Source organism: Pseudorasbora parva, chromosome 3 (genome assembly GCF_024679245.1).
Source record: "Pseudorasbora parva isolate DD20220531a chromosome 3, ASM2467924v1, whole genome shotgun sequence".
Taxonomy (NCBI): Eukaryota; Metazoa; Chordata; class Actinopteri; order Cypriniformes; family Gobionidae; genus Pseudorasbora; species Pseudorasbora parva.
This window is the reverse complement of record NC_090174.1, coordinates 57,443,178-57,469,295: the sequence shown is the minus strand read 5'-3', so window position 1 is coordinate 57,469,295 and position 26,118 is coordinate 57,443,178. Positions and strand designations below refer to the sequence as shown.

The 26,118-nt window shown below is 37.1% G+C and overlaps 2 protein-coding genes across 3 annotated transcripts in view; one reads left to right on the top strand and one right to left on the bottom strand.

The window, feature by feature from the left end:
* Positions 1 to 26,118, top strand: part of crybb3 (crystallin, beta B3) — a 783,391-nt gene that overhangs the window by 669,895 nt on the left and 87,378 nt on the right. The window lies entirely within an intron of this gene.
* Positions 1 to 26,118, bottom strand: part of LOC137071528 (RNA-binding protein Musashi homolog 1-like) — a 45,196-nt gene that overhangs the window by 3,038 nt on the left and 16,040 nt on the right. The window contains exons 5-13 of the mRNA XM_067439620.1: positions 23,344 to 23,385; positions 21,751 to 21,843; positions 8,343 to 8,391; positions 7,062 to 7,144; positions 6,379 to 6,496; positions 5,332 to 5,412; positions 3,006 to 3,062; positions 1,661 to 1,720; positions 673 to 821 (exon numbers count right to left, since the gene is read on the bottom strand). Coding sequence (XP_067295721.1) covers positions 673 to 821; positions 1,661 to 1,720; positions 3,006 to 3,062; positions 5,332 to 5,412; positions 6,379 to 6,496; positions 7,062 to 7,144; positions 8,343 to 8,391; positions 21,751 to 21,843; positions 23,344 to 23,385 — 732 coding nt within the window. The remainder of the gene's footprint in view (positions 1 to 672; positions 822 to 1,660; positions 1,721 to 3,005; positions 3,063 to 5,331; positions 5,413 to 6,378; positions 6,497 to 7,061; positions 7,145 to 8,342; positions 8,392 to 21,750; positions 21,844 to 23,343; positions 23,386 to 26,118) is intronic.

The window sequence follows — 26,118 nt, the reverse complement described above, 5'->3', positions numbered from 1 at the left end:
TTTTTTTCAACCCAAATGTTGGTTTAACAACCTTAGGTTAAAAAGGTTAGGTTTTTTTAGAATGTGACATGACCCAAAATTGAATTACAGATCTGTTCAATGATATTTTAGTATCATTAAGATTATTATAATTTGTATTGATAGTTTGAATTAGTTTTTCCCTTTTCATTTTGATCTTATTTAAAATTGTAATTATTTTAGTACATTAAACTAAAGGAAAATGGGAAGTGTTTTTCCTTGCAACAAGCTGAAATGAATAAATAAAAAAATCTGAATTTTTCGTTAAAAAGTGAAATACGTTACAGTTGAAGTACTAAAATTACTAAACTTAAAATAAATTAACTAAATAGATTTTTTAATGACAAAAACACATTTACAATGACTAAAACTTGACTAAATAAATAAACTGATATAACAGCGGAAAACAATGATAATGCAAATATAATATAATAATTTATAAAGTAATGTAATAGCAATATAATAGCTACCAAAACAAACAGTAATGCACTTTCAATGAGGCACATACATTTTTTAATAAACCTTCAGAAGACTAGTTGTTGGAATATACAGCTCAAGTCACATGAACTACTTTTTATGATGCTAGTGTCCTTCTTGACATTACTGTTACATTTATAAATGTGTATATGTGCATAAATTACTGACTGTACCTACCCCAAGCCCATGTCCGAACCCTGTGCTGGGGGCGGGGCTTGCTGCACTGATATAGCTGCTGACTGACTCCTGACTGGCTGCATAAAGGTCTGCCATTGGCCCAGGGCTGCTGGTGCCCAGAAAGCCAGCGGTACGTGACGGGGTGGAACCTACAGCAACGGACAGATGTCTTAAAGGGTTAGTTCACACAAAAATTCTGTCATTAATTACTTACCCTAATGTTGATCGACACCCGTAAGACCCGTTCATCTTCAGACACAGATGAAGATATTAGTGTTGAAATCCGATGGCTCAGAAAGGCCTTCATTGACACCAATGTCATTTCCTCTCTCAAGACCCATAAAGGCACTAAAGACGTCGATACAAAGCCCTTCTCACTACGGTGGCTCTACAATAACTTTATGAAGCGACGAGAATAGTTTTTGTGCGCACAAAAAAACGAAATAGTGAGGAAAAAGTTTTGAACGGTTATGAATCAGCGTATCGATTCAGATCGCCAATGTCACGTGATTTCAGCAGTTTGACACGTGATCCGAATCATGAGTCGATACACTGATTCATAACCATTCTAATCTTTGTTTTGAAATCGTCCCATCACTATATAAGTCGTTATTTCGTTTTTTTGGGTGCACAAAAACTATTCTCGTCACTTCATAAAATGATTGTAGAGCCGCTGTAGTGAGATGGGCTTTGTAACGACGTCTTTAGTGCCTTTATGGGTCTTGAGAGAGGAAATGACATTGGTGTCAATGAAGGCCTTTCTGAGCCATCGGATTTCAACAAAAATATCTTCATCTGTGTCTGAAGATGAACGGAGGTCTGACGGGTGTCGAACAACATCAGGGTAAGTAATTAATGACAGAATTTTAAACATTCAAAAGTTGCTTTACAAGTGAAAAGAGTTCAATAAATCTCCAAATCACAGTAAAAGTTAAAACTTAAATAATTTTCTATTTCAAGCAGCCAAAATAAGCATGATTTTGCACACCTCTGACCACCGCTGCAGCTGCGGCCGCTGCCATTGGTCCGTAGGCAGTCAGTGGAATGGCTGCGGGACAGAGAGAGACACTTCATTCAGATGACAGGAAGCCACACAAACAGGTGCATGTTTCAGTTTTACAATCACAAACTGTGATGCATTCACAGCATTTATTTGTAATAGAAATCTTTTATGACATTATAAATGTCTTAACTGTCAGTTTTGATTCATTTAATGCTAAAAAAAGAAGGTATTAAGTTACCCAAGTTTTGAACGGTAGTGTATATGCACCTTTCATACGCTAACTGTAACATTTTCAAATATTACTCTGTTTAGGCATTCCTGCATGGTAACCTCTGCCTCAACCAGTGACATTAGTTTAGGGAAACTTTTTTGAAAACACACATTATTTCGGCCTTATTTGTTGGCAGTGCAGAAAGGACACACTGCAGCCCTGTCTTGAGCTGCTGGAGGCAATCTTTAATTGAAACGAAGGAGAACACGAGCCGCCTGCAGGAAAATCAGTGCCGTATGCGTGTGTGTGTGTATGTGTGTGTGTGTGTGTGTGTGTGTGAGCCTGTTTATGTGGTTTATGAGGACACAAATTTGTATAACTACATGGGTATTACACTGGTATTACTGGTAATGTCCTCATAATTCAAATGGCCTTAAAAACATACTAAATGATGTTTTTTTGAGAAAGTAAAAATGCAGAATGTTTCCTGTGATGGGTAGGTTTAGGGGCAGGGGCAGTGTAAGGGGATAGAAAATACGGTTTGTACAGTATAAAAACCATTATGCCTATGGAGAGTCCATGTAAACCACATAGACCAACATGTGTGTGTGTGTGTGTGTGTGGGTGGGGGGGTGGGGGGGTTGGGGCCTGGTAATCCCTACGTTATGGGGACAAAATGTCCCCACAAAGATGGCAATATCCGAAATCCTTGTCCTTGTGGGGACATTTTTAGGTCCTCATGAGGAAAACATCTTATAAATCACACAGAAGGAGTTGTTTTGAGAAAGTAAAAATGCAGAATGTTTCCTGTGATAGGTTTAGGGGCAGGGGCAGTGTAGGGGGATAGGATGTACAGTTTGTACAGTATGAAATCCATTACGCCTATGGAAAGTCACCATAAAACATGGAAACACGACGTGTGTGTGTGTGTGTGTGTGTGTGTGTGTGTGTGTGTGTGTGTGTGTGTGTGTGTGTGTGTGTGTGTGTGTGTGTGTGTGTGTGTGTGTGTGTGTGTGTGCGTGCGTGCGTGCGTGCGTGCGTGCGTGCGTGCGTGCGTGCGTGCGTGCGTGCGTGCGTGCGTGCACAGAGAGCTGTTTGTAAAGCCAGATGAGAACTAACCTGTGATCTCTTGGGGGTGAGAGGAAGTCAGAAGGGGTGTCCGTTCTAAATGGAATTCTAGAACACAAACAGCAAAAGGGTGGTTTGTGAATAAACTCAGTGTAAACAAGCGCAGAGCTAAAACACCAACGCCCACGTACACACACTGCAAAAATATATATATATATGTTCTTATTCTTAACTTATTTCCTGTCAAATATTTAAGTGCTTTCCAGTATAAATATATAACATTCTTAAATCAAGATACAGTTACTTCAGAAGGAAAATAACGTAAGATACTAAAGGGATAGTTCACCCAAAAATAAAAATTCTGTCATCATTTACTCACCCTCAAGTTGTTCCAAACCTGTATAAGGAATATATTTACAAACATTGTCCTTTGTGAAATTTATACAGGTTTGGAACAACTTGTGAGTAAATGTAGAATTTTCATTTTTGAGTGAACTATGCTTTAAGTCTTGTTTTCTGAAAGAAAAAGAAAAAGTTGTACTTTTCAATGGACTTTCAATAAAATATGGCTGCCTATACATTTGTTTTTGTCTTTAAATTGGTGCTACCTGACTAGAGAAAACTGTTGTCTTCCCTCTCGCTAAATAGACAGGAAAACTTCAACACCCATAATACACTGGGCATGTTTTTGTCCAAGACCGGAACTCCCATCAGTCTGCTATGCAGTGGTTTACCCTCAATTTTATGAAGCGACGCGAATACTTTGTTTCCACAAAAAAACATAATTTATCACTTTCTTTACAAAGTTTTAATCTCCAAAATGCGTTCATGAGAGCACCACGATACATGTGTGTCGTGTTGAGAAGAGAACAGACATTGTCACATGAATGAGTGTATTCGCATTTACTTTAATGATGTCTTTACTACCAATCTGGGGCTTGAAAGTGGTAGTTGCATAGCTGTCAATTGAAGGAGCGCAATCTCTCAGATAAGGTAATGAGTGTAATGAGTAATTAATAACAGAATTTGTATTTTTTAGTGAACTATCACTATATCCAAATACCACCTTACTTTAGTAGGAAATACTACTTCGCAAACGTTTAGTCACAGTGTCGACTTGTATTGTTTCAGTGTGCAAGAATTCAGAGTAAACATTTAAGGCCGCGTTTCCACTGAAATTACCCGGAACAATTTGTCCCAGGAACTTTTTTCCCCCAGACCTGCTGTTGTCTGTGTTTCCATCGCAGTCTAAAGTACCGTGAAAATAAATGTTCTTACCCTGTAGGTATATATATTTTTCTTGTTTTAACTAAAAAAACACTTAATTTTGAAACATTTCACAGAAAACAAGACTTTCATTTTGCTTCTCATGTAAATGCATCTTGATTTAACAATGTTTAGATATTTGCACTGGAAAACAAGAGAGAAAAACTGAGGAGGAATTTTTTTTTGCAGCGCACATGTAGTCCTATCTACGCAAACACACCGACGTACACCATGAAAGGAGGCTTTCAAGAGCAGAGACACGTCTATGCACACAGAAACACACGCAGGGAAGCGACTTACAGCCAGGTGAAGCTGCTACACAGGAGGAAAGGAAGGGGACAGATTGAAGTGCAGAAGGACACGAGGGACAAAAAGCACAGGGAAGAGAGAGAAACGGGAGGATGTCGTTAGATCGCTGATCATAAGGTATTGAGTGTTAGACATGGAGCGAAAGCTTAAAAGTAACACACAAAGGTTAGTACTAGTGCTGAGCAGTGTGGCGGTATCATGCAACGATAAAGAGTCTGCGATGCCATAACCGATTGCACGGATATACATGTGAGAGGGACTAAGAAACACAGAGAGGGACGCATCCCACCCAAGTCTATGAGCTATTAAAGGTTCCTTTCAGTTGTAAAGTATGTTTAGTACTGTTTTTAATGTTAAGTCTCTTATGCTCATCAAGGCTGCGTTTCTATGATCAAAATACAGAAACAAACTGTAATATTGGGAAATATTATTACAGTTTAAAGTAATGGTTTTCTATCTGAATACATGTTAAAATGTAATTTATTCCTGTGATCAAAGCTGAATGTTCAGCTTCATTACTCCAGTCTTGATCCTTCATAAATCATGCAAATGGTCGTCACATTGAGATATCATGGCAAAAAGCATCACCTACTGCTGAAATCTACAAACAGCTGTAAAAACGACTGTGTTTGTGAGTGTGTTTTGATCAAATCCACTTAAAATATTACAGTTATCAGATAAGAGGAAAAATGATTCATTTCTCAGGGGTTGTAATGTATTCAGTTATGCATTTTGACATTGCAGTGGATGACTGGCTCTGTGAAACTTCTCTACAGACAGAAACGAGGGAAGTTGGGCTCACCTGGGAACTGGTATGTGTATCCTGGTGTGATTCCTGTGTAGCCACGACTGGCGTAGGTTGCCGCCTGGAACCCTGGGTAACCTGAATATCAATAGAGACAAGGCAAGTTTATTTATATAGTACCACTTGTTAACATTACATGAGCTAAAAATGGAAAATCCTTCTATAGCATTTATTATCTCTGTTAGTGTTAAATTCAACAGTTACTAATACAATATTAAAGTTAAAAGATAAGTATTGGTTAACATTTTTTAATCCACCTGAGATGACACGACGTAACGATGAACAACTATTTAAGATTTAAGATTAATAAATACTCTAACAAATATATTGCTCTTTCTTAGTTAATGGGACCTTTTTTTTAAAGTGAGACCAGAATATTTCATACTCTGTGGCAAAGTGCTTTCCATAAAAATTATTTTAAAATAATCACAAAATATCTTAAACAGAAGTAAGAAATAAAGATAATAAAATGTATTACAAACAAATAAGAAGAAAAGAGAAAAATAGATTATATTTTAAATTAAATGACAGTTAAGTCAGCTAAAAAAGTAAAAGTAGCATTTTAGTGGATGCTTTAAATCATTTTCATATTTTTACTATTATATTTCTTTATAATTCAGAATTTAACTCTCACAAATGTATCATTTTTAACAGAAATTTGCAGTGATGTGTACTTCTTGTAGCATCTGCTAATTATATTCTGAAAATAAAATGTGATGTATTTTGCAATGTTCATTTCGTAAATTCAACAATTTAAAAATTACTGTTTTATTTTCTAAAGTAGGTATATATATATAACATTTTTTCTCTTTCTCTTTCTCTCTCTCTCTTTCTCTTTCTCTTTCTCTTTCTCTCTCTCTCTCTCTCTCTCTTTTTGCATAATAAGACATTTGTTGCTCTGATTTGTGGCAAACACACAGCGCAGTTCCCGATTGTAAACAGGAGGTGACGCCAAACTCTCATCAGGACCGCTCCACTGATGCTGGATTTACTCATGTGTGTGAGTTCACCGAAATATCTTGCCTTTTCCAGCTTTGAACTCACCCAGCATGCCGATACCAAGCATGAAGGCATCCATGCCGTAGGGCATCACCCTGGAGCGGCCTCGCGCCGTACCCGTCGGTGACATCACTTCCTTCGGCTGCGCCTTTTTGCACTCCACCTTCAAACAGAGCCGAAGACAGTCATCACACACAGTCAAGTCTCTTCACCTTATTGTCTCCATCTTCGCTTTATACAATATAGATTGTTTCAAGGTAGTTTCACGGTAATAAACAAGAAAATAACAGAATCAATTATGCAAACTTCAAATTCTGCTGTAAAGCAGATAATCGTGTCATTATTCTGCACAATTCAGTTCGGTGTTGATTCAATTAAGTTCAATAACTGTGTAAAGTTCATCAGTTATTAAATGAACTTAATTTCAGCTATAAGCAGCTCAACAGAAGACAATAGTGTCATTATTCATCTCGAGTCAGTTCAATGATGATTCAGTTCAGTTCAAAGTCAAGTGTCAATGTTGCAAAATTTACCAATTATGAAACCAATTTTTTTGAGCTGAAAAGCATCTCTATAGAGGACAAGAGAGGCATTATCCAGCTATATTAAGTCCAAGTTTTGGCCTAATCTTGATAGTGTCAGTGTATCGACATTATTACTGATTATGAATCAAAAAGGTGTTTTAAACATACAGTCACACACAGTCTTTCATAGCAGAACACACTCACCATCTTGTTGTTGATCTCATGAAAGTGGATCTCGCAGACCTTTTCCACCACGTCTTCATTCTCAAAGGTCACAAAGCCAAAACCTGCAGAGCAAGTACACACGAATCACAAACATGACTCTGCTTTCACAGAATCTAAACATAGAGCATGTTTATTTTGCCCAGTTGGGTCCGATCCAATCCTGGCATCAGTTTACCCCCTTACTTTCTCATTCCCTGAACTCTCTTTTGTTCCGTTTACATCTGTTCATATATTCAGCCCATTCTCTCCAGAGATTACCTCCTCACCTGCTGCACTAACCTGACCTGCTCGATCCCGCCCACTCATCTGTCACTCACACTTAGACACAACCTACAGTCTCCGCCCACCTGCTGTCTATCAGACTCGCCTTTCCCCAGGTGGGTGATGGTTTAACCTCTGAACTACTAACCAGCTCACCAAAACCCTATTACCCTACAAGAACATTAACGAAACCTCTGAGCAAATAGAGAAGAGAAGAGAAGAGAAGAGAAGAGAAGAGAAGAGAAGAGAAGAGAAGAGAAGAGAAGAGAAGAGAAGAGAAGAGAAGAGAAGAGAAGAGAAGAGAAGAGAAGAGAAGAGAAGAGAAGAGAAGAGAAGAGAAGAGAAGAGAAGAGAAGAGAAGAGAAGAGAAGAGAAGAGATCTCAAATATCACATCAAGTTATGAAATCTGAGATGAAGTTGATACTGACACGGGCTGAAACTAGCAAAAAAAAACACTTGTGACGTGCCTTGTACTGCACTGTGCCGTGTGTTTCATAGGACCCATAGACTGAACACATACACAATGCGCGTGACCTCACCTTTTTCACAAATTCACTTTTTTGTTGTTTACAGAGAGATAATAATGGTATCGTTTTCAAAAACATTCCCCCAAAATGTCATTGTAGTGAAAATAAATGGCTAAAACACGTAAAAAGTTTTCTGTTTTTAGTTGAAAACAGTGTCACGTAAACGGACCCATTGGTAAATTCCAAGTTTTATATTTTGGTTTTAAGTCTTGAGTATTAATTCTCCTAATATAAAGTTACGAAAAAACATCTGAGCCGTAAACGAGCAACTTCTGAGCAGTAAAATATTCCTCAAGTATGAGTAGAGACGGGACAAGACGAGAAGAGAGGAGACGAGAGTGTAACACCAGCTCCTGAATGACTGCAGAAGCATGTACACACTTGACTGTCGTTGTATAATTATATGACTCAGTGAGGCTTTGAACCCGAGCGTGTGCATTTGCGTGTGTGCGTGCCTGAATGCCGCCTTACCTCTGTGCCTGTTGGTGGTTTTGTCAAACATTAGCATCGCGTCATCAACCTGCAGACAAAACACACACACACAAAAGAGAGGGATGAGACACTCTAAGCCATTACCCAGCATGAGGCTCTATTGTGAACCTCCGGAGAAACAGAGAGGGGCAGCAGATGGAGGGCCGAGCGGGGAGGGGGAACACAGAGATGGACAGAGAGAAGGAGAAGAAAGACAATATGGATGGGAGAAAAAGAAAGGGGGTGAAATAAAAGAGGGGACTCTGAAGACTTTGAAGCACCTTGGGTTAAGCAAACAACCCAGTTTGCATCCAGAGCCATTTTGTCAGTTTAGATCAGTGGATCGCAACCCAGATGTTACGCTGGACATCAAACTACAAACTACAAGAGTACCAGAATTGTCTGTGATACAAAATAAAAGTTATTTCAAAGTTTCTCTTATAATGCTTAATTGTAACGCCTAATTTAACATGCACCTTAATTTTTAAGGAATCTAGAGCTTATGTCCGATTCAATTTTATTTATTTAAATGATTTCATGTTGTGCATGAATATATGATAGGGATTTTTACTAATGTATATTGACAAATTTATTAAAAAAAATTCCATCACTTTTCTAGGTTTCCAAAATGCTTCAGTATATATATATATATATATATATATATATATATATATATATATATATATATATATATATATATATATATATATATATATATAATTTTACAGAATAAACACACACAAGAAGCAATTCAGGTTGATTTTTCAAGTCTTAAATTTCCCTAATATCCTCTTGTGTGTGATGACATGATAATGATTTGTTTTTTAAAATACTTTTCACAAGAAGCAAATTAAGTTGATAAAATATTTTAGAATCAAATATAACTGGACAATTTTATATTGACAAAATTATTTTTAAAAATCCATGAGTTTTATAGGTCTTAAAGTTTCCCAAAATGTGATTATATAAGGATTTTTTTCAAATCAATTTACGGAAAAAACACACACAAGAAACAATTAAGGCTGATAGAATATATTTTAGAGTGAAATATAACTAGACAAATTAATACAGACAAAATGAGTTTTCTAGGACTTAAAGTTTCCCAGAATCATGTTTTGTGAGATTATTTAAACATAAAAGGATTTTTTATTATTTTAAAAATAATAATAATATTTCCATGACTTTTCAAGTCTTAAAATTCCCTAATATCCTAGCTTTAAAAAAAAAAAAATAATAATAATAATAATAATTTTTCACAAGAAGCAACTCAAGCTAATAACTTGACAAACGTGTTCTCGCGATATGATTTTTCCGGGTCTTAGAATCCCCTGACATTTCTAGGTTTTAATGACTCTAGTAACCCTAGAAACTGTTTGTGGAGAATAAATAGAGAAACCGGCTCAGACACAAAACAAAGGTGCAAACACACTCTCTCTCTCTCATTAAACAGTCATCCGCGTCCACCGACCGTAGTTTACACTGCATCTCTCAGAGTTTGTGGGGCTAAATCTTTTCAATAACCCTCCCTGTCCTGTTCCCCCCTTTCTCTTCAAACCCTCTCCAAAGTTTACTATTCCCATGGAGACTCCGCAAAGAATTTCAATTAGAAGAATTGACCCCCTCCCTCGCTTCTCCTTTCATGAATAGAACAGAGAGAGAGAGAGACGAGGAGCTGGATAATGGCTGTTATGAATAGTGCTGGAAAGAATAAACTTTGACAGGAGAGAGGAATATGTTTTCAGTGATGAAGCAACGGTCAGGATTAAAATATTACAACAAATGAAAAGAGAAGTTTATATTCAATCTGGCCTATAACAATCTAAAGTCTCCTACACATCAACAGGCACAATATCATCTACACATAATAACATGTGCTGTAAACAGAACCGTTTAGACGTTATACAATAAACCGCCATTTCAAATCTGTTTGGATGGGCTGTATTTAGCCCTTATATAATGGTTCCCCTTTGACCAGACATCAATTAAATGATATATTACTGCTTCAGTCATTCGTCGTTTACAGAATAATCTTTGATCATAATGTTGACAACCATAAACAGCCTATAGGCTAATAAACAATATGATTACTTTGTCAAAGACTTGTGTATCAGCATCAAACAGCACTATTACTACTGAAGCTTTGGGTTTGACAATTCAGTTCAATTAAGTTAATTATTTGTAAATTTAGTATATTTTATTTTATTAGAATTATATTAGCATTATTTAATTCGAAATACTGCTATGGCACTGAATAATAAATTCATTTGAAAAAATTAAATACTAATTATTAATTAAAATTAATTATTTATTTTTATAATTCGAATTGTTTTGAAATATTAAAGCGTGTGCATGTGTGTGTGTGTGTTTGTGTGTGTGTGTTTGTGTGTGTGTGTGTGTGTGTGTGTGTGTGTGTGTGTGTGTGTGTGTGTGTGTGTGTGTGTGTGTGTGTGTGTGTGTGTGTGTGTGTGTGTGTGTGTGTGTGTGTGTGTGTGTGTGTGTGTGTGTGTGTTTAAAAGTTAATTCATTTTAATATTTTATTTAAAAAAGCTATATTTTTAAATATAATAACTACATAATCTTAAAGTAATATTAAAAATAATATACTATAATAATAATAATAGTTTGATGGTTTTACATTTAAATGTTATTCATTTAATACTTCTAGGGCACTGAATAACAAATAAATAATAATTTGCATTTCTTTTTCTTAATTCTAAATCATTTATTTTGATAATGATCATTCTAATTGTTATTATACATTAATATTAAAAAGTTATAACTATGAATTAAAGTTATTAATAATCATAGCTACATTGTCTTAAAGTAACATTAATATAAATAATCATTTCTAATACATAAAAAATTAGAGCAGTCAATTCGATTAACTGCGATTAATAATATTGCATAAAAGTTGACTGGTTTTGTGGTCCACCACAAGGAAAGTCCTTTTTTCATCAGGCTCCTATCTTTTAAGTTCAGTCATTTTACTTTAATGGCAATGAAACAGTTGTTAGTCAGTTATTTTCAAAAATGTCCCTGAAAAAGTAAAATTAAAAACATAAAAATGCTAATTTAAAAGAAAAATGTTTTTGCATCTGAAGTCTTAATATATATATACAGACAGACAGACAGACAGACAGACAGATAGATAGATAGATAGATAGATAGATAGATAGATAGATAGATAGATAGATAGATAGATAGATAGATAGATAGATAGATAGATAGATAGATAGATAGATAGATAGATAGATAGATAGATAGATAGATAGATAGATAGATAGATAGATAGATAGATAGACACATTTATATTAATTATAGTAATATTAATCTGATTTGTAATTGAAACCCAAATTTAATGTGTTTGCATCTAGCCTAACCGTGGTAAAATCCTTGCTTTTATTAAACACAGAGCTACAGAGTTGATAATGACTGTGTGAATCTGTTCACAGTTAGATCCTGCTTTTGACCGTCTGATGAATCTCAACACAACCTGTAACACGAGCATCGTGAAGCAACTGTTAACTTTCCAAATCTGAGGTCTCATTCATTCACTGACCGACGGCCTCTTCTTCAGGATTATACCGTCACTTCGGTCTGTGTGAGAGCTCGAGAGTCACATGACCCGCCAACATTTATATGACCGAGTAGCGTTTTTCAGAGCCACCTGGTTAAATGACCATGGGAAAGGTCAAACACTCTTAGCCTGGACGGTCGCTGTCAAACACACACTCTTAGACTTGACATTTAACTATAACCCTCTCCTGCCCCCCTCCTATTGAAACCTGGTCGTGCCCGTCCCTTCATTGAGTCAATCCCACACACACCCCCTCCCCACCTTACAAATCCAATGACACCGCAAAGTCGGGAGAAGAGAGCGCACCGACAGCTGCTGTGAGCATTAGCATTATGTCTGATGTGAAAAACGATCAATGCGATGCTCGTGTTTACGAGTTACAGACATCTTAAAATAACAGATGATTTTTTCAGATGTTTTTGTCCCTAAAAACATTCACACTAGAGCTCTAAACTAGAATTTGACATGAAAACTTTTCCAATACTGGTGCAAATTTTAAACTTTTTGCAGATATGCCAAATTATACATACAATAACGCTGCTGATACGGTCACCAACATATTGTGTATCCCTTAAAGAACTCCATATTAAAACCAAAAGTTTGCATGTGAAAATAGAAAAAGGCTGTGGTGTTTGCAAAGGTGAGCATTACTATTATGATCAAACACACTTAAGGTTAGTGACTTTAACAAACCACAAACCATGAGGTATTAAACTTTGGCGCAGAAACAATCCTGCGCCGTTTATTCTATGAACATGAATCATTCCTCAAATTGTAAGGCTTGTTGAATAGAGGTGTGTTGTTACTTTACTAAGCAATGGAATTTACCTGGCAGACGATAAAACGACTGAAAAATCCCATTGATTAAGACTGAAGAGTGACCCGAGCAACATATACAGTAGGCCCTGTTTACACTTATTATTAATAAATGTTATGGTTGATCGAATGATGCTAAATAAAGGTGTAAACATGGTCTAAATCATTTTGAGTTTGTCCACTTCCAAAGGTAGTCGAAAACGCATTCCACCTTTGCACTGTGTGGGCTGCTTTCGTAAACCCTCATATATGAAAGCCTATACATTTAGCAGTCCATAGACCCTCATCTTGTTGAAATTGGATAAAAGAGACACCAGGTGTAAACAGGAATGTGTCTCCCTCGTCTACTTGTAATCCAATCGACCAAAGCGCATCTTAATACCAGGAGTAATCAGGGCCCTATTGAGACAAGAATATCTCATTGAGTTTCTTTAGATGGACCAGTAAGAAAAAACCCACAACACCATAGCAATGCCCTAGCAACCAACCAAACCATAGTAGCAATTCCCTGGCAATCACACAGAACACCTTAGCAATGCCCTAGCAACCACTCAGAACCTAGCAATTATGCAGGGCACCCTAGCAATCACACAGAACACCATAGCAATGCCCTAGCAACCAACAAGAAAACCCTAGCAATCACAAAGAACACCCTGGCAACCACCCAGAACACCCTAGCAATGCCCTAGCAACCACCCAGAACAACCTAGCAATTACATATAACACCATAGCAACCACCTAGAACACCTAAGCCAAACAATTACCAAATAACCACATAGAACACCATAGCAATGCCCTAGCAACCACCCAGAACAACCTAGTAATTACATAGAACACCCTAGCAATCAGACAGAACAACCTAGCAATGCCCTAGCAACCACTCAGAACCTAGCAATTACGCAGGACACCCTAGCAATCACGCAGAACACCCTAACAAATACAAAGAACACCCTAGCAACCACCCATAACACCCTTGCAATGCCCTAGAAACCACCCAGAAAACCCTAGCAATTACGCAGGACACCCTAGCAATCACACAGAACACCATAGCAATGCCCTAGCAACCAACCAGAACACCCAAGCAATCACAAAGAACACCCTAGCAACCACCCAGAACACCCTAGCAATGCCTTAACAAACACCCAGAAACACCATAGCAATGCCCTAGCAATCACACAGAACAACCTAGCAATGCCCTAGCAACCGCTCAGAACCTAGCAATTACGCAGAACACCCTAGCAATCACACAGAACACCCTAGCAAATACAAAGAACACCCTAGCAACCACCCATAACACCCTTGCAATACCCTAGAAACCACACAGGAAAACCCTAGCAATTACACAGAACACCCTAGCAACCACCCAGAACTCCCTAGAAATGTCATAGCAACCACTCAGAAGACCCAAGTAGTTACACAGAACACCCAAGCAACGCCCTAGCAACCACCAAGAACACCCTAGCAATTACACAGAACACCCGAACAACCACTCAGAATACCCTAGCAACACCCTAGCAACCACCACTGACACTTACAAATAATAACAATAATTAAAAAATGATAATAATAAATCAATAAATAAGGAAAGGAATCATGCATAATGAATTTTTAAGTTGTACCACTGCTCCAACACAACCTAAAATAATTTCACAGGTCAAACTGAGAAACAGCTTTGAGACAAATTACAAAAGAATTGTTGGTGATTTCTGGAGGCATGTTTGTTTACGCCGTCATGGATGAGCACAGAGGATGAAATGCATTATTTAGTCTAAATAGTCATCTCACAAACAAAAAACACTCTCTGTCCTCTACAAAAAACGGCTCAGGGATGCAACGGCAAGTGTCTCATTTCTCTTTTATTAAACAAGCAGAAGGTATAAGATCTCCAGATAAAACTTGATTTTTATGCCTTCCTCGTCACTCGTTTTCCCTTTAAACAGGCCAGCGGACAAAAGGTCCAGTGAAGCTCTCTAATCGACACCTCTCATGGCTGACTGGAGACTAACTTTTCCAGTCTGTCCGTTCCACTGGCCCTCTCCCTCTCAATGTTTCATTATATCCATTGTTGTGGGTCGGAGCGCTTGGACTCTCACTGTACTTCGCTTTTGTGAGGCTGATCATATTCCAACCATTTTGGATTGTGCCTAACAGATCAGGACAATGGAGGGCAGTGAGTTTTCCCGGACGGGCTCGGGCGGCCAGATTGTGTTCACAGCAACAAGGGCTTCTCCCACCGAATACTGTGAACGGATACATACGCTAGTGCATGTGCACCGTGTTTTTTGATACTCATCCAACCGCTGAGAGAGAGGAGTGGGGAGGAAAAGCACAATATTTTCACAGATTAAATGTAGAAAAATCCTTTCTTTGTAAACTTTAACCTTGCCTAAGAGGAGCTTTCACAAACCTTCTCTGAGCTTTAACTTCTGCATATTGATGTATTTATGAGAGAAAGAAAATATTCAGTGTGACAATATGTAATGCAGGACTTTTTATTACACTACCAGTCAAAAGTTTGAAAACAATTATGATTGTGTAATGTTTTTGAAAGAAACTTCAAAGTTATCTGATCTTTAATGATGTAAAAGGGATAGTTCACCCAAAATAGACAATTAGCCCATGATTTACTCACCCTCAAGTCATCCTAGGTGTATATGGTGTTCTTCTTTCAGACTAATAAAAATTGAGTTATATTAAAAGTCATGACTCATGGCCAATCCAAGCTTTATAATGGCAGGGATTGTTGCTCTTGTAGTTTTTGAAGTCAAATAACGCGCTCCACGCGGCTCTGGGAGGTTAATAAAGGCCTTTGAATCAAATCGTTGCGTTTGTGTAAGAAAAATATACCTATTTTTTAAAAACTTAAAACTTTTCCGCCTTCGGTGGAAAAGTGTTGAAAGTGCCTTCTCGGAGTTCAAGATGCGTACGCTTGACGGGCGGAACTGGTAGCGTAAGCTTTTGAACTACAGAGGCACATTCAACACTTTTTCCATCAACTGAATACAGAAGGCGATCAGCCAAAACTTTACTTTATAAAGTTTTAAATATGGTTATTTTTTCTTATACAAACGCATCAATTCACTTCTAAAGACATTTATTAACTTCCCAAAGCCGTGTGGAGCGTGTTATTTGACGGATGGATGCATTTTTATGGACTTCAAAACCAGAGCAACAATCCCTGCCATTATAAGGCTTGGATTGGCCATGATTTTTTTTTATATAACCCAACTTTTAGTTGTCTGAAAGAAGAACGTCATATACCTCTAGGATGACTTGAGGGTGAGTAAATCATGGGCTAATTTTAATTTTTGGGCGAACTATAGAGACAAAGCTACACGCGTCATAATCTGAAAGCCACGCCCACCGGGGGGAAACAAACCAACCGTCTCCATTGACATTCAATTGCGGGAAGCGTTCTCTTTATCATTTTTGACTTATTAAAAAAATCTAACAATGTGTAAAAGAGTCTAAATGTCTAAAGAGCCCAGAACCAAAAACCCAAACGTTTTTATAAGATGTTGACCCAAAAAACGAGCACCAACAAAAGTGGATACAGGCAATTAAGACAGTGCGAGATGCTATATCACACTGAGAACTACGCCCACTGGAGGGGAAAGTAATCAGCGACAGAAAAAATAACATATAAAACTGACATTTGAATATTTGACAAGATGTTTACTGCACACGTAGACATACTGAGGCATACTGAGTGTCAGGATCCTAAAATTGACCCATTCTTCTTGCTAAAGCTTCACGTCTTATTGCCTGTATCCACTTTTATCTCCTTAAATGCTTGTTTTTGGGGGTCGACAGCTTATAAAAACGTAGTTATGTGTTTTTTAGCTTGTTTGCTCTACACCTTGTCACATATCATCTTTTATAAATTGTTCTGCTTTTTGTCATAAGTCCGAATTGACAAGGAGATAGCCTCACGCAATAAAAAGTCAATGGAGAGCGTTGGATTTCTCTCCCCCCCCCCCCCCCCCCGGGGTGGGCGTGGCCTAAATAAGCTCTGTCGCTATCTCTTTAAAACAAAACATTATTTATAATAATAATAATTTGTTACATTTATATAGCGCTTTTCTAGGCACTCAAAGCTCTTTACATAGAAGGGGGAATCTCCTCAACCACCACCAATGAGCATCACACACCTGGATGATGCGACGGCAGCCATATTGCGCCAGAACCCTCACCACACACCAGCTGATTGGTGGAGAGGAGACCGAGTAATGAAGCCAATCAGGATATGGGGATTATTAGGAGGCCATGATGGACAGAGGCCAGTGGGCAAATTAGGCCAGGATGCCGGGGTTACACCCCTACTCTTTATCGAAGGACATCCTGGGATTTTTAATGACCACAGAGAGTCGGGACCTCGGTTTAACGTCTAATCCGAAGGACGGTGTTCTTTGACAGTATAGTGTCCCCATCAGTATACTGGAGTGTTAGGACCCACACAGACCACAGGGTGAGCACCCCCTGCTGGCCTCACTAACACCTCTACCAGCAGCTCCTGGTTTTCCCAGTTGGTCTCCCATCCAGGTACTGACCAGACTCAGCCCGGCTTAGCTTCAGTGGGAAACCTGTCTTGGGCTGCAGGGTGATATGGCTGCTTATACATTCTTCATGGAATGTTTTCTTCTAATTGGATGTTTGTCTAACGTTTTTTAAAATGTTACTACTTGTTCATTGAACATTTAAATCAAATGTAACATTCCAATAACGTTTGCGGAACGAGAAAATTGAATGTTTTCGCGAAACAAAGAAAAGTTTAAAAATCTAAGAAATAACGTTAATATGAACATATTTTTGTAAGCTGGGATAACGTTTCTAGAGCAGAAAATCAGCACATTAGATTGATTTCTAAAGGATCGTTTGATCATGCAGCCTTGATGAGCATAAGAGACAAAAACAGTAACACAAGGTACACTGCAAAAAATGTTTTCTTGCTTAGTATTTTTGTCTTTTTTCTAGTCAAACTATCTAAAAATTCTTACATTAAGAAACATTTATTAGAAAAATAAAGATTATTTGCTTTTTTACTTAAGAATTTGATTAAAATAAGTTAAATAATCTGCCGATGGGGTAAGCAAAAAAATCTTGCTTTTTGTTTGAATTAAGATTATTTTGCTTACCCCACTGGCAGATTATTTTGCTTATTGTAAGCAAAAACTCTCTTAAATGTAGTTATTTTTTCCCAAAACAAGACAATTCATTTTGCTTGTCTAGTAAATACTTCTTGTTTTAAGAATTTTTAGATATTTGGACTAGAAACATGACAAAAATACTAAGTAAGAAAAGCATTTTTTGCAGTGTAATTAATCCAAACTTTTATTATTATTTCTATTAAATATAGGGGCGTTACTGATTTTATGCTGTCTTTAAACGTTCAGTAGTCCAACAGGTGCACGAGGAGCTGACACCCACTAATACGTGTTTGTGAGAGTGTACTGAATCCACACGTGCATTTACATATTTGGGGGAAAAAAGAGAGCCCACATGCACCCGCTGTCACAGTGAGATGTGTGCGGAGACAATAGGCCCAGCAGGTCACCGTGGAAACAAGCTTGAGAGGGTGGGGGGGACAGCAGCTGTTGCATCAGATTAGTTAAGATTCTGAGACCCTCCCCCTTTACCAACAGCACCTTCACACCCTCGCTCCGTTCTCCCGTTCCTACCTTCACACGATTTACTACGGTAAGTGTCACTTCACATAAGAGTGATTCTGTAGTGAGGGACTACTTGAAATGTCTACACGTCATGATCTAATTATGGCCTGGTGAAACGTCAAATAGAACGTCAAAATGATTATTAAAACGTTTTTTTTTTTTAAGATTCTCAAAGGTGACATTATAAAATGTGCCCTGTTTATATATACACAACATATAAAGTTCTTGGCTTCCCTTCCAATCACCTGACACCTGGTACGGTTCACAAACCAATCATATCTTAATGCATACAATCAAGTCCTGCTCACTGAAAATTCTGTTTTACTCATAAATACACACACAGCCTCAAATCAGCATATTAGAGTAAGAGCTGAACGATAAATCGGTTTAAAAAAAAATCGATTCATAAACCACACAATTTTAATAAATGCAGCTTTGTTGTGCAGAATCACCAACCCGATCTCATGGCAATTCGTACATATTTTACGAGTTGGCTAATTCGTACGAATGTGTACGACCTCATTCGTACAAATTCATGCGTTTTTAAAGCCTGGATGCCAGCCGAACTCAGCCCCGCCCACAACATTTGAGTTTGGTCTGGACTCGATCCATAGACGAGTAATTATGCCCAAACAGAAACTGTTCTGACCAATGAAATCATCAGGGCTGGCTTTATGCTGCTGTAAAATAAATGAATAAATCGCGCTATTCGTGCGAAGTTGGACACGTGAACATTTTTAATCCATTCGCTTCATTCGTGCGTGAAATTCGCTTCATTCGCGTGTGACATTCACTACACAGCAGACGCGAATTTGCATCATGGGAGGGGCTTCTGCCAGGCAGCGGCAGTCGGCAGAAGGACTAGCCGAGTTAAGGCTGCTCTCACCGGGGTTGATGAGCGCTGAGCACCGCTGATTACCTGGGTCTCACACCTTCGAAAACACCAGATCAAATTTTCAAATAGGAGTTCTCTTAATAAACCTCATATTTGAGCTTTAAACAACTACATTCTCGCCTGAAAAACTATTAAAACTACATTTTGTGACACAATAACAGTAGTATTTTTAAATTACTCTGGCCTCGGGGTTTCCCCTATGGGTTTCCCATCCGTCACTTCACCACGTGACAGCAGTAAGCAGGCTCCTCATTGGTTAACGTGGCGCGAATATCCGCCAAAGTTCAGATTTTTCAACTTGAGCGATTCAAAACGCTCAATTTGCGTGATCCTTGCCGCCTCATTTGCACGAATCGCACCGCAGAATGCCTATTCGCGTCTCTGCATTGAATTTACATGTAAATCACTTGCGCGAATCGCGTCATTTGCGTACGGTGTGAATGCAGCATCAGACTATGACGGACAGATGATAAACAGTAACGTAACCATGCACGTCATCAAAGGCGCTTGGATTATATTCGTTCAAATCCTAAACGGAGAGCTGGTTTGTATCTGCATTTACCTTCACTATTTCTCTCTGAAATGATGATCATGTTGGTAAGTACTCTGTGTATCCTTACATTCTTTTTTTACAACACCGGCAAAGATCGTTTATTCCAGCGCGGGTGCAGACAGAGGTAGTTTTTACAACAAGTCCCGCCATCTACAGCCCCAAACTAGCCCAAATGCCCAAAAGCTTCTTGAGGGGCTTCTCTGGAAAAAAAATTGCATTCGGGGGGTAAAATGTGTGTTATTTTGGCAAGGTTACCTGCTAAAATTTGGATTCATGGGTCTATATATCACATAATAGTCGCTTCAACCAGAGGACATGAAAAACAACCCGCGGAAAAAACGCGGACTTGGCAACACAGTGCAGTTGAGCTCTGTTGACATTTGACAACAACGTTATGCGTCGCTCCGTTGCTCTGATTGGTTGTAGGTCTATCCAATTGATGTCTTTCCTGGTTCGGTTGAAACACGCCCCATAATTACAGCCCATGGAGCAGTATTAGACTCATATTCTGACTAGAATTGAGTATGACCACGTCAGGCAAACGTTTTTAACTAAATCATACGTATTTGATGAGTTGCCAAATTCGTATGATTTCATACAAATTACCTACCTCACACCCCGCCCCTAAACCTAAAACGTACAAATTCGAGTGAGTTTGTTATTAGCCACATTGTAAAATACATACGAATTGGTCGTGAGATAGCGTTGGAATCCCCCATAAACACGGGGTGCGTCTCAATCAGATCCCTAGTCCAGTAGTCAGGGCACTGATCAGGGAGTCAACCCATTGACTGATTCCTTTATCAGTGCCCTGACTACTGAAGCAGGGAGCTGACTGAGACGCACCCATGCTCATGACCTGTTGTTTTGTATGTATTGAAGGTCCCTTTTACTCTGGCTAGTTTAGGACCGTTTTAAAAGACGCCCACTTTTAAAGTTAGCTTCCCTTTGTAGTGCATTGCGTGTCTTACTCTTTCTCCTCTGTTCCCTTCTTTTGCCCTCGACCCACAGGAGGTGACCCCGCCTCCCTCACTCGTCTCCTGCCTCTACTCATACGCTCTTCTCTTTCTTTAGACCCTGTTGTCCACTATTCAACTCAGCGGGCCGCTCTCGCACGAAAGAAAAAGCAGCTACACAAGGACTCCATCTCCAACTGGGACACCAATTCTTTACCACTGACACCGAATATGACAGTAACAAATGGAACAAGTGGAGACAGATGGAGCATAAAAGAGATATCATGTGTTCTGTGTGCATCAAAACAGAGACAAATATACGTGACCTTTTGGTTGATGAAAATGTCAAAGAAAGCAGCACTATCAAGAGCACAATATTGGGTCATACGACAGAAAACATCACAGAAAACAGCATTCTTCTGGTTCTTTTAAAACTGGTTCTGGTTTGTGCGTGTGTGTTTTCTGGTAAACCCTACATTAAGGGGACAAAATGTCCCAACAAAGAAGGCAATATCTTTTTTGTCCTTGTGGGGAAATTTTTTGGCCCCAATGAGGAAAACAGCTTATAAACGTGTGTGTGTGTGTGAGTGTGTGTGTGCGTGCGTGCGTGCGTGCGTGTGTGTACACATATACAAAGTTGTACTAAGCAGACATACTCTAATATTTACAACCATATAAACTAAGGTCCAAATCATCATGCTATGACTGCACCATCATAAGCTCATTAACCTATGACCGCCTACATTTACATAACTATTTACTTACACCTATTTGCTATTAAGCAGCTTGACCTGCCTTGTCATACAGAAGTCTTAAATTACAGTACTAAATACAGCCTGCTCATTTCTAAAGGTACAGAGAGAAAGGGTTGGGAAATGCTCATGAAAAACCAAACTACATTAGGACAGGAATAAGAGAGCAGAATCTGGCCCTTGAACTCACCTTTCCGAACTGATCGAAATACTGCTTCACATCTTCGATGGTGGTGTTGACGGACAGTCCTCCAACAAAGATCTTCTTTGTTCTTGTCACCAGCTGAAAACCCGGAGAGATAGTCAAGTAAAACTACAGGACTTTCTAATAGACAAGGGTGCCATTTTAGCATTTGGCAACACTTACAATAAGGGGTTACACTTACAATAAGGTGTCATTGTTACAGGGTAAATATATTTATATATATACTATAGTACCGAGTAATATTAATTATGTTAAATATTAACATGTACTTACTAGAGGGTTAGGGTTTGGTTGAGGGTTAGTTGCATGTATTATGCATAACTTACTTGTATTACTACACTGTAAAAAATGTGTTGGTTTTTGTTGGTTTAACTTAAAAAAGTAAGTAACCTGGTTGCCTTAAAATTTTGAGTTTATTGAAACTAAAAATTTGAGTTGATACAATGAAGGAAATTTGTTTAATACATTGAAACTCAAAATATTATTGTATCTGAACCACATACAATTTTTGAAAAATCATAAAAATAGCACTATTTGGCATGCTTCACTGCGTCATCAGAAATAAAACACACACAATTGCCCAATATGCTTACACAATCATATTTGGAAATTACAAAATTAATAATATTTTAATAAAGGTTGTCGAATCTCAAAAAATGTTCATTGTATTAACTCAAAATTTTATTTACAATGAGCTCAAAATTGTAAGGCAACCAAGAAACTTTTTTTCTAAATATTTTTTTTACAGTTTATGAGTACATGTAACATATGTAACAAGGACACTGTAAAATAAAGTGTTACCCAGTAAGGTTTCATTTAATAAAATTAGTTAATGAACAATACTTTAACATTTACTAATGCATTTTTAAGATCAAATGTTGTATCTGTTAACATCAGTTAATACACTGTGAATTAACAAACACATTTGTATTATTTACATTAAGGAAGTTGAATAAATGCTGTAAGAATATATTGCTCACTGTTAGTTCATGCGTTAACTAATGTTATTACACGGCTCTGTGAAATACTTGATTCTGATTGGTCAATCGCAATCTCTTACTTATCAAATGAGATTATTGGGTAACACTTTAGTATGGGAAACACATATATTAACTACGACTTTTGCCTCAATAAACTCATAATTTACTGCTTATTAATAGTTAGAAAGGTATAGAATAAGGTCATGCAGAATAAGGCATTAATATGTGCTTTATAAGTACTAATAAACAGCCAATATCTAGTAATATGCATGATAATAAGCGACTGGTTAATAGTTAATAACTGAACCTTAAAATAAAGTGTTACCGATTATTGTAACATGTTACTAAATATTTTCATGCAGCTCAAATGTTAAGGCACAAGGAAAGTTTTACAGGATGCCACTTCTATGCAATATGGTCAAAAAGAAGGACGTTTGGAAGACGTTTTGGACGTTCTCTCTGTCACATGGAGAAAACACCTATGATGCTTTAAAACAGTCACTAGGTTTCCGAACAGAACCTGCGTATCCTTAATGAGAAGAGACTCTTGACATAACAACACCTGTGATGCTAACCTGAACTGAGACTTAGCACTCACCTTCGGCTGAGCTCTACGTGGGAAGGCCACCTTAGGGTCAATCTGAGACAAAACGAGAGAGAGATTTGTTTAGCATGTGAATTAGGCTTCTTTGAGACTTGAGAGAGAAGAAGAAATATCATGTATTATGGAAAAGCAGCCAGTTATCGTTTGAGAGACAAAGACAGCAGATCATAAATATTCTTAAAGTCCAATCACAGATGTTAACATAATGTAACATGTGCATGTAAGGTACTAGGTCACCAAATTAAGTATTTTCAACAGTTTAATCTCAATTAATGTTTTCTATAAGCAATCTACACCATGAAAATGTCAGTATTTATTATATTGTATTTATTGATGAATGCCATAAAACACAATATATCAGCAAGCGTTTAACTTGAACGATTTTCACAAAGTCTTGCAAGCAGAACCTGGCAGAAAATGAAAGCTTTCACAACAGACAAATCCTCTGAAATATTTCAAGAGGAATTACATTAAATTCCCACCATGTTTCAGGCCAGTGTGGAATCAACTGACCACTGCAAGTCATGTGAGGAACACAAGAACAACTCAAAGACTTATGCTTAAAATGGCTATTGTTTCAAGGGAATGTATTACAATTATATTTTGTTTAGTTTTTTTTATATACCAATGATACCCAAAAACTTTAAATAGCCTGCAAAATGAATGAAAAAGAAGAAGTTTGGGTTCTGTAAAAGGATATGTTTACTAAGGCTGCACTTATTTGATCAAAAAAACAGTAAAAATGTAATATTTGAAAAAGATAAACAAATAAAATAATGATTATTAATTATAATAATAAAATAAAAAAGTTTGGGGTCAGTATTTTTTTTTATTTTTTAGATTTTAATCATTTTTATTATCAAGAGCACATTATTAGGTAATTTCAGACATATCACAGAAAAAAAAAACAGTATTTTCCTGGTTCCTTTAAAAGTTGGCATACATTTACAACCTAAAATGCAAATAATCATGCTCTGACATCACACGCTCATTAACATAATGCCACCTATATTTACATAACTCTTTACTTATACCAAAAATGTACTCTTTTGTAAATATCCTAAGAAAGAAAAAGCAATCAATACATTTTAAAAAAACAATGCTTCCTATTTGTTGGGATATATTTTTTAAATGGCTAATTTTAGGTACAACAGTAATAAGAAATAGTTGGTTTAATCAATAAGCAACACTGACAGGGAAACAAAACAGACAAACGATAAGACTGCGTTGCTTTTAATAAATTGCAGACTGGAGCAAGTTAAATTTAAGTTACTAATAGTTTTAGGATTGTCGCACATTCTTAAAGATACAGCTTCAAATAAATAGATAGTAAACCATACTTGACCAGACTGCATGAAAATAGAGCCTGGAATGTGAAATGTAGATCAGTATCCTGCAATCTACAAGGTATCTTAGATTTGTTAATTCAGCTTTATAAACCAATCAACAACAATCAGCACCATGAGCAACTAATCCAACTAGACAAGACTAAATCTCCATCCTAATTCTAGAAACCACAGCCACCCCATGCCCATGCCATGCACTGCCATTGATCTAAATGACCTTCTACACCATCTAGATTCATATATGTGGAGCACACATAGCGTTCTATAGGATCTTGCCAGTGTCTAGAGTTTTAGTGCTATGATTTCAGCTCAGAATCTCTAGACTACACTCATAGTCACCTTTTGATCCCAAACCTCGTCCCAACCTGTGCACGAGAAATACAAAAACATCATGTGAAGTCACGTCAGATACACGAGTGTGACCCAGATCAAAGTCACTCGTAGATCAGCATCACTTTAGCCTCAATCCCTTTTGATCAGTTCTGAGCACCTTCATTTTTGGGTCACACTTGATTCCTCACGTTTAGAAATCAATGTAATATATTTTGGTTTAATAATATTTTGTGATTACTATTTAGAATTGTGAGGGGATTTTATGATACTATACGGTATTTATTTAAAAACAAATTAAAGGTATGTTCTACTTTAAAAAAAATATATATATATATATTTTTTTATTTTTTATTTTTTATTTCCTAATAAATGCCATATTTCAGATTAAAATAGAGTGATGGTGTAACCACGTGTAGCCTATAGCTCCCTATAGAGAGTAGAGACAATTTCTCACACTGTAAAAAATGTTGGTTGTTTTTTGTTGTTTTAACTTTAAAAAGTAAGTAACCTGGTTGCCTTAACATTTTGAGTTTATTGAAATTAAAAATTTGAGTTGATACAATGAAGGACATTTTTTTTTTATAAATAGAAACTCAAAATATTTTTGTATCTGAACCACATAAAAAAATGTGGCATGTTTCACTGCATCATCAGAAATAAAACACACACAATTATCCAATATGCTTAAAAAATATTTTAAAAATATTTTAATAAAGCTTGTCGAATCTCAAAAAAAATGTCATTGTATTAACTCAAAATTTCAATTTCAATGAACTCAAAATTTTAAGGCAACCAGGTAACTTTTTATCTAAATATTTTTTTACGGTGCACTTTTGTCATTATGACATTATGATTAACAACATTACAATTTTATTTAAAAGGGAACACATGAAAAGCATTTTTGTTATTCAGTATTTGATTGATAATGAAAAAATCTAACAAAATAACCAATGGATAGCGATAATTCAACAGACTTTAAACAAACATTGTATAAATCAAAGTAACCCTTCATAAGAACAATCCAAAGAACCTTTTTTCACTATTAAGAATCTTCAGTGGAATGGAAAGTTCCATGGATGGAACCATGAAT